Raw genomic sequence first — 17496 nt, 5'->3', positions numbered from 1 at the left:
TTGGACCTCGTAAGGCTCTGGACTTAGCAGCAGCATCTGCCTCCCAACTCTTTGCTGCTTCCTAGACCTGCAAATTGGTAGGTCTTAATTTGATCATTTCTGCATGGAATCATAGCTTTACTGTGACCTCAAGACTTCCCCCCATGCTTTATTAATTGCTGGGGACTTGCAGGATCAGAGCCACTGTTTTGGGGAGCCTGACATCCTAGATTCTGTCCTGTTCTATCTACCCAGGCAAGGCCATAGTTGGTTAAGAACTGTCTGGAGCCCTCCAGGCCACACTTCGGAAGGACTGGCAAGTTTGAAATCTGACCCCAGCCAATACAAGTGTTGTACGGAGAAGACAAAAATAGCACACTGTGCAGAACAAAGAGACATCACAGGGATGCTGAATGTGACCATTACCACATTGTGCCACCAAGACATGTATGGTCAGACTGCCTCAGGCAGTGAGATCAAAGTCCTTGAGTACTGAGGACCACAGACATGCACGTACATACACATGTATGAGAGCCTTGTGTTCTCTGGGGAAACAGGCCAGAATAGTCATTTTAGAACAGCTGGTGTTACCTGGAGCCTGATCAGCATATGCACAGGTCAGTGTATGATCTCAGTTTATCCAGTATCACTCCCAGAAGTGATCATCTCAGGCAAGATTCTCACATGAGTTTAGTTAACATTGCAAATGGTTTATTTCGCAACTATCACCTTAGAAGACATTTGTTTAAAATGTCTCAGTGTGGGTGCTTCTGGGCAAATGAACAGCTATAACTGACCTGTGCAAAGGTTATTTTTGTATGGCTTTGATTATTTCCAGATGTTAAGGGGACCTGAAATGGAGCTGTTTGACAACTGTGGTGTTTTTTAAATTATTTTTTTATTTTTTGAAAGTTTTATTTATACAATGGATATTAACCATATCCATCTACCACTACCTCCCTCCAACTCCCCCTCGGTCCCCAAACCATCTCCATCCCAATTTCATGTCCTCTTTCTCATTGCTGTTAATACTTCCTTATCTAATTAGTGCTGCCCATGTGCGCATGGGTGTGAGGTCATCAACTGCAGTATGTGCAACCTGTCAGCATCCATGTCCCCAAAGGAGAGTGACTCTCCCTCAACACCCGTTAACTGCCTGCATCTCCTCCAATAGGGGTGCATCCTTTGGAGCCCCTGACCCATCATGCTGGGATTTCGACTGGTTTGATCTTATATATAGATAACATCATTGCTGTGAGTTGATCTGGATGTGACGTGAGTGTTGTATACAAGTTAGCATTTCACAGATTTCCTTCCCATCCTGCAGCTCTTACATTTTTTCTGCCCCCTCTTCTGTGAAGTTCCTGAGACTTGGATGGTGGAGGTTGATACAGATGACCTCCCCACAGCTGAACACTGAAATGTTATTTGTATTCAGCCCTTTAACCAGTTCTGAGTCTCTGCATTAACCACTACCCACTGTAAAAGGAAACATCTTTGGCCAAAGCTGAGAGAAGCCCAAATCTATGGTATAAACATAAATATTTAGACCATAGTATAGTTTATACTATATATGTTAGAGTATAGTATGACCATTTAAGAAAATAGCAACAGTAAGTTCCCTGCGAGGGCCTATGGTCTCTCCAGCCATGGGCTTTTGACCATGTATAGAGTGCCAGGCATGAATTCCCTCTTGTGCAGGGGTCCTCATATCCAGTCAGAAAGTGGTTAGCAACATGCATCACCAACATGCCACTCTTGCACCAGTGGACACATCTTGCCAGCAAGGCAGTATTGTAGCATGTGCATCCAGCACTGGGTAAGGGCATCGATGTTTGCCTCCCCCAGCAGTCTGCATAACTCCTTCTGGCACTGTGTAAGCTAGCCAGCAGGGAGAGTTTCCTGGGTGAGGTTGACTTCTAGGTCCTGCATCCAAAGTGAGTGGTGTCTTCAGCACTAAGGTCTTACCATCAGTTATTGGGAGCAACCAAGAGCAGTTCTCATGGTGTGTGTTATTATGGATGCATCTGGGGCCTCTATGACCAATAACTCAGAGAGGTGTCCAGTGCTTGGCACTGAAAATTTCGTTTAATAACTCATGTCTTCTGGAAGCATGTTGTCCACCTATGCAGGATACTTCTGTTCAAATCCTTTAAAAATATATAGTATATTAAAAAATTAATTTAGAAACTATTAGATTTCATATAGTTTCTTCACATAGCCTTAGTTTTGCTAACCCACCCGCTGTCCATCTTTTCCTGAATCTCCACATCCCTGAGTAAGCCTTTTCCCCTCTCATGCCTCCTGTGTTCTACTACCCCTCCTAACTGAATTACTTTTTAAATTTTTATTTTGCATGTGTGTGGGAAGGGCGCCATGCCATGATGTGTGTGTGTGTGTGTGTGTGTGTGTGTGTGTGTGTGTGTGTGTGTGTGTGTTTAGAGGCCAACTGGCGGGATTCATTTCTCTCCTTTCACCCTGTGAGTCTCAGTGTTCAAACTCAGGTGGTCAGGTTTGGTAGCAAGGGCCTTTACTCACTGAACCATTTCCCTGGCTCTAGCATTGCGTATTCTAATGATTTCCTTGAAATAAAAAATGACAGTCACAATGATATGTGGATCTGTCAGCATGTGTCAGGTTTCAGAATAGTGTGTGGCTGACTTGCTCCTTATGAAATCCACCCATCCTTCCTGGGGGAGGGGTGTCCATGCCCCCTGCATGGATGTTCCAGGGGACGCTGTGAGTGAGTCCCCTCAGAGGTGCTGTGGCAGCGTGAACAATCTTAACCTGAATCTCCAAACTGTGAAATTCTTCCAAAGCTAAGACTTTGAGCATCATGTGACACTCAAAAACTTTAGGAATTTAAAGCTTTCAGATTGGGTATGCCCGCCAGCAAAGTCTTTGCCACGCTTTCTAAATCTGACAATAAAGAAAAAAGATCTGGAAGTGCTTCTGGCTTTTAGAATTTCAGATATGGGAGACTCAGCATGCATTCTTCATATCTTAATATAAGTGGGAAAATGTGCTCCAAGGTGGGAGGTTCAGAGCTGCAGGGACTTCTGTGTGGGTATGGCTTGGACTTCCTTCTAGATTGCATGCCTTCCAGAAGGGCTGGACCATGGTTGGGGTGGGGGGGCACTGTGTAAGTTAAGTGGATGGGGGTACATTCCTAAAAGGTGGCCTTACTCCTGGACCTTGAAGGTCCAGGTGGTGCTGGCTAAATGGAGAAGACGGGAGAGACACACGATCCCAGTAGAAAGCGGTGAGGGTATTGGGGGCCCTGAGGGGAGCACCCTTACCAGCCTGACCCTGGCCACTGAAGACCATACACAAGCATACTCACCAGCAGCAACTCTGTCAATGATCTTGTGCTGTGCTTTCCCCAAAGGAAAACCACTGTCGCCGCATCAAGATCCTTGGGGACTGCTACTACTGTGTGTCGGGCCTCACCCAGCCCAAGACCGATCACGCCCATTGCTGTGTGGAGATGGGACTTGACATGATCGATACCATCACGTAAGTGTTGCGCCGTCACCACGTCTGTCTCCGGCTGCAGAGGCTGAGGCAGCAGTAGGAGGGGGCGGGGTCAGAGTGACCCACCTGCATTGGGAGGTGATGCATTGGCGAGCTCTCCTCTTGGTTTATGATGCATTTCTCTGTCCACGGAAATCATTTGTGTGTTTAGGGTGCCCAGAAGGGACCTTTGTAACTGAGCCTGGTGAGGCACTGAGGACGGCTGAGGGCACAAGCCCATTCAAAGCCAGCCGGTGTTCTTCTGGGCAGCCGATTGCCTCTGGTGCTCCGTGGGAAGAGGGGGCTGAAGTCTGAGCATGTGAGTGCCTGTGGAGTGGGTTCTCCTGTGAGACCCAGCCTACCTTTTCTTGGTCAGCCACAGCTGGCCTTGTCAGAGATAGTGATGTATTCCAGGTGTGGGACTGATGGACGAAGGTAGGATCCAGATCCAGATGTCTCAGCAGAGTGGCAGGTAGTTTCCATGAGCTGTTTTCAGGAAGTGGTGTAAAGTTCATGCTTAGAGTGGAAAGTACTGACATAAAAGCTACTCAAGGAAGACGTAAAGTGGCTGCCGTGTGCAAGCATGCACACACAGCATCCACACAGTTGGGGTTTGGGACAGGTGTAAGGAAGCAGCCAGCACTAAGGCTGCCCTGAACACCAAAGTTGGCTCTGCAGGGACTAGCTCTCCAGGACTGCTCCTGCCAGAAGCCCTCGGGAGCTGATCTGGGCTCCGCTCTATGAATGAAGTTCCCTGGTGCCTACGATGAATCCCTAGATGCAAGAGCCACTGCCCTGGGGAAAGGCAGCTGGAAAATGTGTTCTGCCGAAAGAGGGGTAAGGAAGGGAGAAGAGGAAGATGCCTGTCAGTGACTATCTATTGTCCCCTGGAAGGATGTTATATTGTGTGTCCCAGGTCACATCAAATCACTATTAGGGTTTGGAGAGATGGCTCAGTGGGTTAAGAGGACTGGCTGCTTTTCCAGAGGACCTGGGTTTGATTCCCAGCACCCACGTGGTGGCTCACAATGCTCAGAAACTGCAGTTCCAGGGGCTCGGACACCTGCCCTCTTCTGGCCTCTGTGGGCACCGCATGCATGTGGCCCACAGACATACATGCAGGCAAAACACCCATACACACATAATAAAAATAAATTAAAATAAAAGGATCACTATTGCATATGATATATGATCATGTATCATGTGTGGCAGCAGACAACATATCCTCTGCCATGTTACCTATCCTGTCCCATCATCACCACCCCTCATCTGTATCACATCCTATACCATCAAACTATATTTTACATAATACCATGTGTCGTATCAATCATGTGTGTATCTGCATTGTGCCATATATTATATCGGGTATCACATATGTATGGCACATGATGTAATATGCAATGGAACCACCATACTCTGACTCCAAGTATGGTAATTTGATGTTCAGCAGGAGCCCCGTGAGTCCAGGACAGGTTGTTGAGGCAAAGACAATATGTATTCTTAAAGCCGGAAAAACCAAGATGAGGTAGCATCGTCGTGTCTCTAGGCTCCTTTTCTCTTTGGTGTTTAAATCAGGAAACAGTTGATGAATTAAAGTATATTTTCTATCCATGTGTGAAATTGTCATAATGGAACCCATTGTTTTTACCTTTGTATACACTCATAACAAAAGGAAGAAAAGGAGAAGTGATGGATGAAACCTGGTGGCCGGTGAGCTGTGGATTTGACAGACAGTTTTTGGGTGACTCCATCCCACGCCACTGGTTAGGGCCTTGTGATTAATGAGGCCGTGTCCTCAGTGGGGGTGTCCCTGTAAATGTAGAAGACAGGCTCAGTGTATCAGGGGCCTGTGCTACCTTCTGAAGCCAGCATGGCTACGGTGCATGACTCTGCATTCCACTTCCCATCATGCATCATGTATAGATAGGTCGCATATTTTACGAGGTCCTATTTTGTGTGACCTGGTTCAGGTACAATGAGGCTTTGTAGGTGGAAGATCTGAGACAGAGGGTGGGCTGTGCAGATCCAGGTAAAGTTAGGTGGCTGCTCCAGCTGACTGGGGTGACTAGGTAGCTCACAGTGACTTTGTACCCTGCAGACTGGATGCCCTTCCTGCCTGTGTTCTCTGGCAGCTTTACTTCCCACCCGGTCTCTCTGAGTTCAGGAGCCTTATTTCTCACATGGGGCTCAGGCCTTCCTTTCTTTCCAGCCTCTCTTGTAAAGTTGGCATGTGCTTCGATTCTAAGGCATTTCTGTGGAATGCCACATCCGCCTGCTGAGGCTGAGCCGATACCTTGCCACCCTGCCCCATTTTCTCTGCTTCATGGTCTCCTCACTGCTCCTCCAGTATTTCAGCTGGAACTCTCTGTCTCTGTGTCTCTGGCTCTGTCATGAGAGGCTGGAGAGCCTGGGGCTTGGCGGCCTTGTCCTAGCCTTCCCGGACTGCTTTCTACTCTGTCTTACAGTCGTACAGCCTTGAGATCCCATGAGCCTAGAGTCTTTCTGTGACCTGAATTTCTGGCTCTGGATGGGAAGGAACAAGCAGCTTGAGTTCATCCAAGGGAATCTAACAGTCCTTCTTCCCGTGAGAATTGCACAGAGCCAAGGATGGCCCATGTGTGCTCAGCATTGGCTGGCCTCTGGATCTCCCAGGAAGATTCCATATGGCAACTGGCACCTTCCCTGATGGCCATACCAGCCTGCTTGTGCCCCTGTTTCAGAGGGGTGCGCAGAAACACACAAGACAGAACATGTTTATCGAGAGGACAGGCATGTCCCGGCAAAGTAGGGCGTTCATGTGGTTTTGTTTCTTGACCTTGGAGTGGGGCATCTGGGAACTTTGGAAACACTGTGACTCTTGGAGAAGAACTCGGGAAAACCAGTGAAGTGTTGGAGCTCATACATGTGCAGAGTGCCATGCTGGGCCTTGTGCTGTATGCCCCAATGTGGCAGCAGTGCCGATGCCCTTAACTACATCTTCCTTCTGTCTGGAGCCATCTGGACCAGGAATGCCTCCCAGTATCTAGAGGAAGCTAGCGGGCTTCAACGGTTTGGATTCTTTGATTCTGAAATGACCTCTTTTTTAAAATGTCCCTGAGTGATGGACAATGTGTCCCAGTGACCAATAAATAGCTGAGTCTGTGGGCCAGAAGTGCCCATTTTCAGGGGCTACAAGTAGGTTTGTAGGTTTGAGAATTCTGACTAGACAGAGAGCTTTCTGAGACTCAAAGACTAGCATGGTTACTGGAACTGTTTCCTGCACATCTCTTGGATGCACGGTGCAATGATGAAGGGTGATGGGGAGGCCACTATCTTCTGACTCAGCTGGGTTGGGACTCCATGATCAGCTGTTAAGTACAAACGAGGCTTTGCTGGCAGAACCTGACCAGGACTGCTGGCTGTTGGGAGCATGGCAGTCCATTCCGACACTTGTACATATAGGATGGGCTTGTGCAGGGAAGGAGCATGGACCAGACAAGGAAGGGTACATACAGTCAGGGCAGGCGCTGCTCCAAGTGTGAATGCAGATAGAAGTCTGCTAGACTGGTCCTGATTTCTCCCCAGGCTGGAGGGGTCAGGACACTTTCTTTGTCAACGACTGTGTAACAATCTGGTTATTTTTCTTCCTGGACTGTTCATTCCTATGGGGAAAATAGACAGGAACATTCACTTTATTTTTCTTTTCTACCCTTTAAACTCAGGCCCTCCATGCCTGTTTTCTTGTCATTGATTAGTTCAGAGGTTGAGGACATTGTTTTTCTGAGGCCTGCAATCCCAGGCAGCTCTGGAGTGGACCCAGAATGGGACAACGAGACCCCCTAAAGTGTAGAGCATCTGTGTTCCTCACTTTTACATCCCTGCAATGCAGTACTCAAGAAGAAAGGGCTTTAGGGCCATCCCTCAGCTGTTGTACCAGGGCTGGCAGGGCAGGATCCTCCTGTATCCTAAGGGCGAGGCCACCTCCCACTCCACCCCCCAATGGCCTTATTTTGATAGGCATCTAAGGATTTCTATGCTGCTTAGGCCTCAGAAAAAAAACTCCTCCTAAGCTCTGTTCCCAGATGCCCATGAGGGCAGGCTTTTGGGACAGAGATCACTGGAATTCTTCTCTTGGTGGTGAAGTAGTTGAGCCTTCCTCCCCCACCCAATGTGGTCTGTGCCTCCTCCCCTTTCTGCTTACACCCCTCCCCTCCCACAGTGGACCGGACCTCCACTTTTCCTGAGTGACCGACCCCAGGACCTCTGGTTGCTGAGGCTATAGAGGAGCTTGTGGGTTCCTGGTTCCCAGCCTGGGGTGATGTTTCGTTTTCCTCGAACGCTTCATCCTCTGGCTGTGAATGGAGAAGTGGTAGTTGTGAGGACGGAGCGTCTCTCAGATGCCGTAGCTGAGTGGGAGGATTTCTGCAGCCTCGGTAGGGGATGATTCACCAGCTCCCAGACAGAAGGAGCCATCCCAAGAAGAGGGAGGCCCTCTGCTGCAGGATTTCCCCAGGATTCCCTCCGCTGTGCTGCCCGTGGTCCTGTACAAGTCTGTCCACGTCACAGGGAAGCCCCTGCTGGCACAAGTGAGATGCGAACAGTGACCTAATTATTTTTCCACGTGCCTTCCAAGTGCACAGAGTGCTTCCTTTCTAAATAGATATTACCTACCATGGCCTTGCTTTTGAGCTGTGTCTCTTTCGGCTGCTGTGCTGAATTGGGAAGTGCATGGGTTTCCCCGCAGTGACCCACCTCTGAGCTGGTGAGGACAGCTTGCGCCATCAGTAAGTCATTGGTGGATGCCCGTGGTCTCTAGGCTAACGTCCTTATACCCAGGCATTTCTTTCTTCAGCTGGCTGTGTGTGAGCCACAGCACATGCCAGTCTCTCAGTACAGACTAACCTGGAGGATTGCTTTGTCTGATTACTGGATTCTGGTTTTAGAGACAGCCTTGTGGGTGTGTTTAATTGGAGTTTTCTCTGGGGTAGAGGATGCTATATACTTCCGAATTTCCACTCACTATAAAAAAAAAAAATCTGGCATAATGTTTAGGGGACCTTGGGATTCTGAGCATGTATATTAAAGCCGATGATTGCATTTTTATAGATGGTGAAGCGGAGGCCCGGGAGGGGAAGTTAGGAGCCCATGTGTTGAAGGCACAAGTTTGAACACATTGGGTGGAAGGGGGTTGCTGTAGTCTTCTATCATTCGAGGATGGAGGCTGGGGGCTGCCTCAGGCAAATGTGTTATCACTGCTTCTGGGGAATTCTGCCTAGATGACAGCAAATCACTGTTTAGAGTGCCCATTCCTCCTTTTCTATTTTTTCTCTGTTGTGTGCACAGCTGTATCCATGGTGCTTGGAAGAATGGCCAAGCGAAGTGAACTCAGCAGGTTCTTGTTGAACAGAATGCAGATTTGTCCTTTCATCTACGCTCTTGGTTTTATGTCGGCCAGTATCTATGTACACCGAGAGGGAAGAAGGGCCCTGTGCCTCAGGGTTGGCTGCTTCCTATTGGGATCCAGCACCAAACAGGGTCAGGACCGCATTCTTCCATCATAGAAAATACTTGTGATAGATAAGTCACTCTGAGAGCATAAATAAGAAATATAGGGTGAGTAAAGCCGATGGGGTGTGGAAATCCTGGTGTCCTGGAAAGGAAGTAAAAGCTTATGTTGGATTTGGACAAATCGTGCTTGGGTATAAGGGAGCCAAGAGGCACCACAACAGAACAGCTGGATGCGCTGTTTCGTTAGAAGACACTCTCCGGGGTGCTATGGATTCGGTGGTGCCAGCCTTGACATACCAGAGGCAGAAGCTGCCAGGAAAGACTGAGTGTTGGCAGACGGTGTTAGGTGCCAGACATGTGGGGCCTCGTGGGCTTAGGCGGATCCCAGCTCACAGGGATCCAAAACAGCTGGTTCGGAAGGCTTAAGGGAGCTTGTGGGCATTTGTAGACATGGGCAAATACATATCCTGGCAGTCCCCAGGCTGCCTTACCTTTTGTGACTGCAGAAACGTAAGTGCTGAATGTACTCCAGAACACGAAGGGCAGGTGTCTCCACGAATATTGCTCATGTGGGTTTGAAAATGTAAATTTTCTTGTTAGAGTTTCATTTCAGTGTCTCTTATTGAAGATTGGCAGACAACTGGGAATAAAGTTAAAGTTTTAAAAGTTTCATTCAAAATGTAAAAAACAAAATGGATCTTAAAGACTTAGCAATAGTCCGACTTCCACATGCACTTCTGGGATCACTGAAACTGATTCTGCACTAGGAACTCAAGACCCTGCCCTTTGGGCTGTATCTGGCTCTCGCATCTTGCCTGCCCAAGCACAGAGGCAGAGGGCAGCTGTCCTGTTTGGAAGACAGCTCAGGGGAGCACCTGGTGGGGACCAAGGGGAGACCAGAGGGTGTGGGGATATGTTGTGCAGGTATTCCAGGTGGGAGCAGGGTGGGCAGTTTGTAAACAGAAGTCAGGGTGAAGGTTAGCCAGATGCAGGGCAAGGTCAATCCATACATGCTATTTTATTACTGAAAATGTGACCTGCAGCATCCTCCTAGGTAATACCACACAGACCAGAGGGTGGAGCAGGCAGAGGCTTACTGAAGGCTGCACTGTTGGCCATATGATCACACACCTTCAATGACAAGGAGATGGTGTTCTTCCCAGAGTCCCTCGTGGAACATCTCTTGGTATTCTCTAGTAGTAGAACAGAAAAGGCTGGGAGGAGGTGGTTTACATCTCCTGCATTGAGGTGCACCAGGGGAGCTCTGAATCAGTTCCAGACATTGTCAGAGCTAATGTTGTCAGAGCCAGACTCACATGCCAGGACACTGAGTCTCAGGGACCAAGAGTAGTGTATCCTCAGTTGGCCAGATTGGCTGGTTCCCAAGTCCTTAATTCCCTCTGCACATGCTCTGCCTTCGTCCACTTCCCCAGACTGTTTCCTCAGAAGATCTACGTTGAGGTCCTGGGCTCATTTCCTCTTGGAGACTTCCCTGGGTGGGGAGGGGGCAGGAGGATGCTATGTTGGGAGTGCACAGAGTTTGCTGCCCATCGATGTGGCTGACTTTTAGCTCACGGTTGGGCAGAGATGTGCTGCTATCCTCTGATCAGACCTCCTGGTACCTGTCACATCACAAACCCAAGCAGCCTATTCCCCTGTGCTCATGGCTTCGCAGTGCAGCTGTAACAGCCTACTGAGGTCACTGCCAGGCAGCCTTCGGCCCCATGCCGTGTACCTGTGTTACAGATCCGTGGCTGAGGCTACTGAAGTGGACCTGAACATGCGTGTCGGGCTACACACCGGCAGGGTCCTCTGTGGAGTCCTGGGCCTACGCAAGTGGCAGTACGATGTCTGGTCTAATGACGTGACCCTGGCCAATGTCATGGAGGCTGCTGGCTTACCTGGGTAAGTTGTAGCTTGGGTGGAAGGTGGCTGAGCGCCTTTGCTAGAGTCCTCATTTCAAGCATTTGATCCTGAGGGTACTTGGGTAGGTTCATCTTTGACCCTCCATAGGACCCGGCTGAGGTCCAGTGCACATCTGCAGAAACCCAGTGTGGATCAGACCAGATGTGCATGGGGACGTTATCCTGGTACATGGGGTATTCTCATGCCTTGTTATTACTTCTGTTTTATTTTCTCACACTTGTGCACGGAAAATGCCGTGACTTTAGAGCCTCCCCTAGTGACTGTCATTCATGCCCCGCCCACTTGTCCTGTCTCTCAGTCAGCTGCAGAGTTTGAACATGAACTCAAGGCTTTTTCCTACAGGGAATTCAGAAAGTCTAGGGAAGAGCTGGCCTGGCAGAGAAGCAGCAGGTGGAGGTTCCCTTCGCATTTTCCACTGCCTTCTGCCCTCTGGCCCCAGCATCCAGGACCTGCAGGTCCTCATTGGGCTGGCTGTGAAGTCTTCCCCTTTCTTTTTCCACTCTGTTTTGTTCTCGTCTTCTTTATTACAGTCTTCTGATTGTTTCTTTCTCTCCTTTGGGTCTCTTCCTGATCCTTTATCCTTTGTGGCTTTCGCCAACCTTATCCTGTCTTCCTGAGTGTGCACCCCCTCACTTGGCTTGCCTGGGCCTTCTGGTTCTTTCTTCCCAGGTTACTCACACATTGGAACATGAGTGCGTGTGCCTCAGGAATCTTGCCCCAACCTCTGCTGTGACCCCAGTGAGTGCCTCACCCAGGACCCTGTGCAGCCACACTTGTGAGTTCACACTCAGCTTTGTATCCTTCTCTCATAGGAAGGTTCACATCACAAAGACGACCCTCGCGTGCTTGAACGGGGACTACGAGGTCGAGCCAGGTCACGGCCACGAGAGGAACACCTTCCTGAGAACTCACAACATCGAGACCTTCTTTATTGTGCCATCCCATCGGAGAAAGGTGGACAGCCAGGCCCCCTCATTCAGTCATGAAACAGCCCGGCCCAGCAGAGCTTTAAAGAAACCATCATTCTTACCTCCTGCTCTCCCATGTGGGCTGAGATATATTGGGTGCAGGGCTTTGTATCATGTAAATAGGTGGGGGAGAGGAGACAAGAGTTGGCAGGAGTCTGGAGAGTCAGAAATCTGGGGATGACTGGGCCACTTTGGGTCCTTTGTCCTTTCCGTGGCCCCTCACTCCTTTGCAGAGTGGCCATGAACTTCCTGAAAGAGGTCAGGGTACAAATCTTTGTAAACTTATGAGTGCTGTGCAAGAGGGCGCTCTGACCATCCTGCATTGGATGCTTCAGGTCACACAGCCAGGAAAAAAATGATGTGGTTAGGATTGAGGGGGACAGAGATGCTTCCAAGGCTCAGGTGACGGTTCAAGCTGATGGGATGGTCTGGACTAAAGTGAGGGTTCTGACGCAGATAAAAGGTGGGCTCGGAGGGGGTGAACCAGGCGAGTGAAGGGGTTCAGGTAACTGTGCTTGTTAGGTGAGGGTGCTCGTTCAGTGAGGATGGTGTGTTGGGGAGGATTCTGGCTCGGGTGAGGGTGTGTGTGTGCTCGGGTGAGGGTGTGTGCTCAGGTGAGGTGTGTGCTCATGTGAGTGTGTGTGTGCTCAGGTGAGGGTGTGTGTGTGCTCATGTGAGTGTGTGTGCTCGGGTGAGGGTGTGTGCTCAGGTGAGGTGTGTGCTCATGTGAGTGTGTGTGTGCTCAGGTGAGGGTGTGTGTGTGCTCATGTGAGTGTGTGTGCTCGGGTGAGGGTGTGTGCTCAGATATAGGCAGGTCCTCACATGACGATTTAGGTGGGAGATGGTTCTCTTGAAGGTGCGGGTTCTGGTTCAGGTGATGGGTTAGGTGAGTGTGTCTGTTCACATAAAGATACAGGTTTAGTTGTGAGTGCAGGCTCACGTGAGAGGGAGTACGTAGATTTCTGGATGCCTGGCATGCAGGAGGTACCAGGCCACCTAATTTTGGTGCCCCGTAGTTCCTATCTCTATTAAGGTCATGTTTCCATCCCGAGAGTCAAGATCTGCCTTCATTGACAGTATCTTCCCCCACCCTTGTGTTTGGATAGATATTTCCTGGCTTGATTCTCTCGGATATCAAACCAGCCAAGAGGATGAAGTTCAAGACTGTCTGCTACCTGCTGGTGCAGCTCATGCACTGCCGGAAAATGTTCAAAGCTGAGATCCCTTTCTCCAACGTGATGACCTGTGAGGACGATGACAAGGTAGGAATGGCCAAGGGACATGGGGCACCACTTCCTCTCCTCGTCCCTGGTGCAGCTTGGCTAGAACACTCCTCATCCTGATACCCTCATGACCTTGTGATGCAGCACAAGTCTGTATGTCACTTTGTACTTTGTATTTATCCCAGTCTAAGTTCACAGTCCGCATGCACATGTTGTCCAACTGGTTAGTCGTTCGGGTCTGTTGTCTTAGCCTTCCAATCTTCAGCTTGATCCTCTGAGTCTTTCTCTTCCTATCCTCATGGGCTTCTGTGGTCCTGTGCCTCTTACTATGTTTACTTCTTACTTCTCACATCACCTGGGGAATGTGAAAAGGGGTGCAGGAAGTGATTGGGGGGGAATCGGACTTGCATGTGTGAAAAGTTCAGCTGGCATGACGCAGCCTTGATTTCCAGCTTGGCCCAGGCTACCACAACAAAAGAGCCTGGTCTGAGAGGGGTAGACCACAAACTCCCTGGAAGCTAGCTGTCCAAGGTCAGGGTACCTGCAGGTCTAGTCTCTCCTTGGCTGGCAGAAGCGATCTTCTTGGTGTGTCCTTATGGTGGCAGACACGGCACTCTGATGTCACCTCCTCTCCTTATAAGGGCCTAATCCCATCAGGACCTCCTCTAAAGGAAATCACTTCCAACTCCTCCATTGTCATGTGGGAGTTAGAGTTTCAGCACTTGGATTTGGGGGTGATGTGTTGTTGTTTGCTCTTTTTGGGGGGCCTGCCACCCAGCTCTCAAATAAGCCACACACGGAAGCTTATTCTTAATTATGAGCATCCGGCCTTAGCTTGGCTTAGTTTCTAGCCAGCTTTCCTTAACTTACTTGACTACCTTTTGCCTCTGGGCTTTCCCCTTTCTATTCCTGTATACCTTTCTTTGTTTCTTACTCCATGGCTGGCAGTGTAGATGGGTGGCTGGCCCCTGGAGTCCTCCTCCTTCTCTGGCTCCTTCTTGATCTCTTCTCTTTCCAGATTTCTCCCTCTATATATTCTCTCTGCCTGCCAGCCCTGCCTGTCCTTTCTCCTGCCTTGCTATTGGCCAGTCCTTTATTAGACCATTGGGTGTTTTAGACAGGCACAGTAACGCGGCTTCACAGAGTTAAACAAATGCAACATAAACAAAAGTAACACACCTTAAAATATTCTGCTACAGTGATGTAAGCCTTCAACCCATCATAGTCGGCCATGCTTTCTTCCTCTCCCAGCATGCTTCACTGGGTCCTGCCTTCCAGGGCTACTGCTGAATTCAGAGCTGTTCCAGTTCACTGTGAGATGGCACTTGTGTGCTCTTGTCCATCCTTGGTGTTCCATCTTATGTTATGGCCACACGACACACTTTCACTTAGGTCACTTTGGGCCCAGTCCGCCATGTCCCCAGAGGGCCTGTCTGGAAAGGAATTATGCTGCTGTTTCTTTTCCTCCACTTTCTTCTTTTATTTTTCCTGGTAGGCCTACTGTTTGGATGTTGGCACTCTTGAACTGACTGAACCCCCACCCCCCTCCCAACCTTTTTCCTTCCATGTTCTGCAAAGTTTTTTTTCAACTTTATCATCAGTCTTAGTTAGGCTTTGTATTGTTTCGACAAAACATCATGACCAAAAAGCAAGTTGGGGAGGAAAGGGTTTATTTGGCTTACACTTCAGCATTGCTGTTCATCACTGAAGGAAGTCAGGACAGGAACTCAAACAGGGCAGGATCCTGGAGGCAGGAGCTGATGCAGAGGCCATGGAGGGGAGCTGTTTACTGGCTTGCTTCCATGCCTTGCTCAGCCTGCTTTCTTATAGAACCCAGGAACACCAGCCCAGGGATGGCTCTACCCAACATGGGCTGGGCCTATTGATCACTAATTAAGAAAATGCCTTAGATTGACATCTGATGGAGGCATTTCCTCAACTGAGGCTCCTTCCTCTCTGATGACTCTAGCTTGTGTCAAGTTGACACATAAAACCAGCCAGTACATCATCCAGCACTTCTATTGAGCATTTCAATTCTTAAAAATTCCAGGTACTCTTTGTTTTATGAATAATTCCTTTATGAATTTATTGTATACCCATGTCAGAGATCCCAGGCTGTCCTGGAAATTTGCCACGTAGCTAAGGATGCCCTTGAACTTCTGATTCTCCTGCCTCTACCTCCCAAGCACTGGGATTACAGATGTGTGGCATCACATCTGGTTTTATTTTATGCAGGGGATCGAACCCAGGGCTTCACAGGTACGCCAGGCAAGCACTACAACCTCAGCTTCCACCACTCACTGAGATTATTTTTAACTTTTATGTTGTTCTGAGTGGGTGTGCATCCTCCTGCCTGTGTACCATGGGATGCGTGTGGATGCTTGTGGAAGTTGGTTTTCCACTGCCGCTATATGGGTTTTGAGGCCCCAACTCAGCCATCAGACCTGGTGGCAGATGCCTTTCCCTGCTGAGCCATCTCACTGTCTCAAGATTTTTATTCTCTTTTATTTTTGAACGTGTATGTGGTGTGCATGCCTATTGTGGGTGCAGGTGCGGGTGCGTGTGTGTGTGTGTGTGTGTGTGCGCGCGTGTGCGTGTGCGTGTGCGTGTGTGTGTGTGTGTGTGTGTGTGTGTGTGTGTTGGGGGGGTGCACTTGTGGACACATGCACGTGGAGGCCAAAGGTTGATGTTGGACATCTTCCTCAATTGCTCTCCACCTTATTCTTTGAGGCAGGGTCTCCCCCTGGAATCCAGAGCTCACCCAGACTGCTACTTTACCTAGTCGGCTGACTTAAAGGATCCTCAGACTGCATGCCTGGCTCTGGAATGACAGGTGGGCTGCCACGCCCACTTGGCTCTGACGGGTTTTGGGGGCTGCATTCCAGTCCTTATTGCTGCTTGCATGGCGGGTGCTTTGGCCGCTGGGCCCCTCTCTTCAACTCTCTCGTGGGGTAGGGAGGAGTTAAGAATGAATTTCCGGTCCCAGAAACATCTCTTTGCTCTGAGCAGCTTGCTTTCATTTTTCCTTTTAGCTGGTCTGCCATTGTCTGTAATCCCGTAGACACCCAGAGCCTTTCCCGCTCTGTTCTTGATGGAGAGAGTTAGCAGAGCTGGGTACAAGTGCTGAGCCAGGGAAGGCGGCTTTCCAGTGCGGGCCTTCCTGTGGACACCGGGGTTTTCTGACTTGGATGATCAGGCGGTCACGTGTGGGTCTTCCGATCTTCTGGGCATGTGGTGGTGATAATGGTGGTGTCTCAGGCTTCACTTCAACCACACAGGGCCCCGAGACCCTGATGTCCCTTCTGGGGAAGACCCCACATTGTTTTCTACAGGAGGCGTACCGGAGAGCGTGGGGTGCACTTTAGGGCTCTGCTGCCCCCTTGTGGATGGCTCTTGATCAGAGCCACTGTATCCACCAGTGCCTGGGCCTGAAGGTGCCAGGCTCCCCAGTGCCCACTGTCCGGCCCTCTGAGATCACACTGACTTGACTTGTGTCTGTTGGCTCCAACCTGTTGCTACTTTTCCCACTGTTTTTTTCTCTGTTGTTACTGATTTTCTACCTTTGAAAGAAACTTCCTAGTGCAGTTAGAGGTTTTTTGGGACAAAGCAAGATTCCGTTGCCTCTTGCTTATAGTGGTTCCTTGCCCCAAGGACTTGTGCACATGAGTTCCTCTTTGCTGGAACTTTATCTGAGACTATTCTAAGAACTTCATTCATGGTGGATCACATCAGGGAGGATTAGCCTTTATGTGTGCCAGGCAGCTGGAGGCTGCATTACACTAAATGCTTGGCTTCTGTCACAGATAGTAGGAATGTTAGCTCCAATCACACACACACACACACACACACACACACACACACACACACACACACACACACCCTCAGGAGGCAGTGTTAATTGTCTTAGCAAGAATCTCCGTGCCCTTAATCTCTCATCACCTTCAGTGTCTGGTAGGTTCCTCATCCCATCCATCCCCCATCCTGGAGACGTGTGATCACCCAGAGCAACCTTCAGCAGGTATCCTGGTCACTTGAGCCAGAAGGCTCTGACCTCTGGTGTCTGCTCTGAGTAGTTGTCCGTCCACAGAGTCCTTCTTTCTCCTTGGCTGTCCAGCCCCAGCTGCTGTGCTACAGTCAGAGTTGAACCCAATAGTCCGTTGTCATGGCCTCTGCACCTTCTGCAGAGTCTTGTAGGAAGACTGCCCCACTGTGTTCTAGCAAGTGTCACTGAAATAATTTCCTTTTAATAACACCCCGACCTCCAGCCTGGCCTGAGCCCCTGTGCCGTGTCTCTTCCACCATGCTTGCGGTTTTGAGCTCTTGCCAGTGTTGGTGGCACCTCGGGGATGAGTCCTGACAGTGTACCCCAGGCCCCCAAACACATTTACACACCCATTCTG

At 49.5% G+C, this 17496-nt stretch overlaps 1 protein-coding gene across 1 annotated transcript in view; it reads left to right on the top strand.

Annotated features, from left to right (window-relative positions):
* Adcy1 (adenylate cyclase 1) overlaps positions 1-17496 on the top strand; it is a 122269-nt gene that overhangs the window by 66245 nt on the left and 38528 nt on the right. The window contains exons 5-8 of the mRNA XM_059275024.1: positions 3368-3495; positions 10726-10884; positions 11718-11859; positions 12980-13135. Coding sequence (XP_059131007.1) covers positions 3368-3495; positions 10726-10884; positions 11718-11859; positions 12980-13135 — 585 coding nt within the window. The remainder of the gene's footprint in view (positions 1-3367; positions 3496-10725; positions 10885-11717; positions 11860-12979; positions 13136-17496) is intronic.

Source organism: Peromyscus eremicus, chromosome 10 (genome assembly GCF_949786415.1).
Source record: "Peromyscus eremicus chromosome 10, PerEre_H2_v1, whole genome shotgun sequence".
In the NCBI taxonomy this organism is placed as follows: domain Eukaryota; kingdom Metazoa; phylum Chordata; class Mammalia; order Rodentia; family Cricetidae; genus Peromyscus; species Peromyscus eremicus.
The sequence above is the reverse complement of the archived record's forward strand: the minus strand, read 5'-3'. Positions and strand labels throughout refer to the sequence as shown.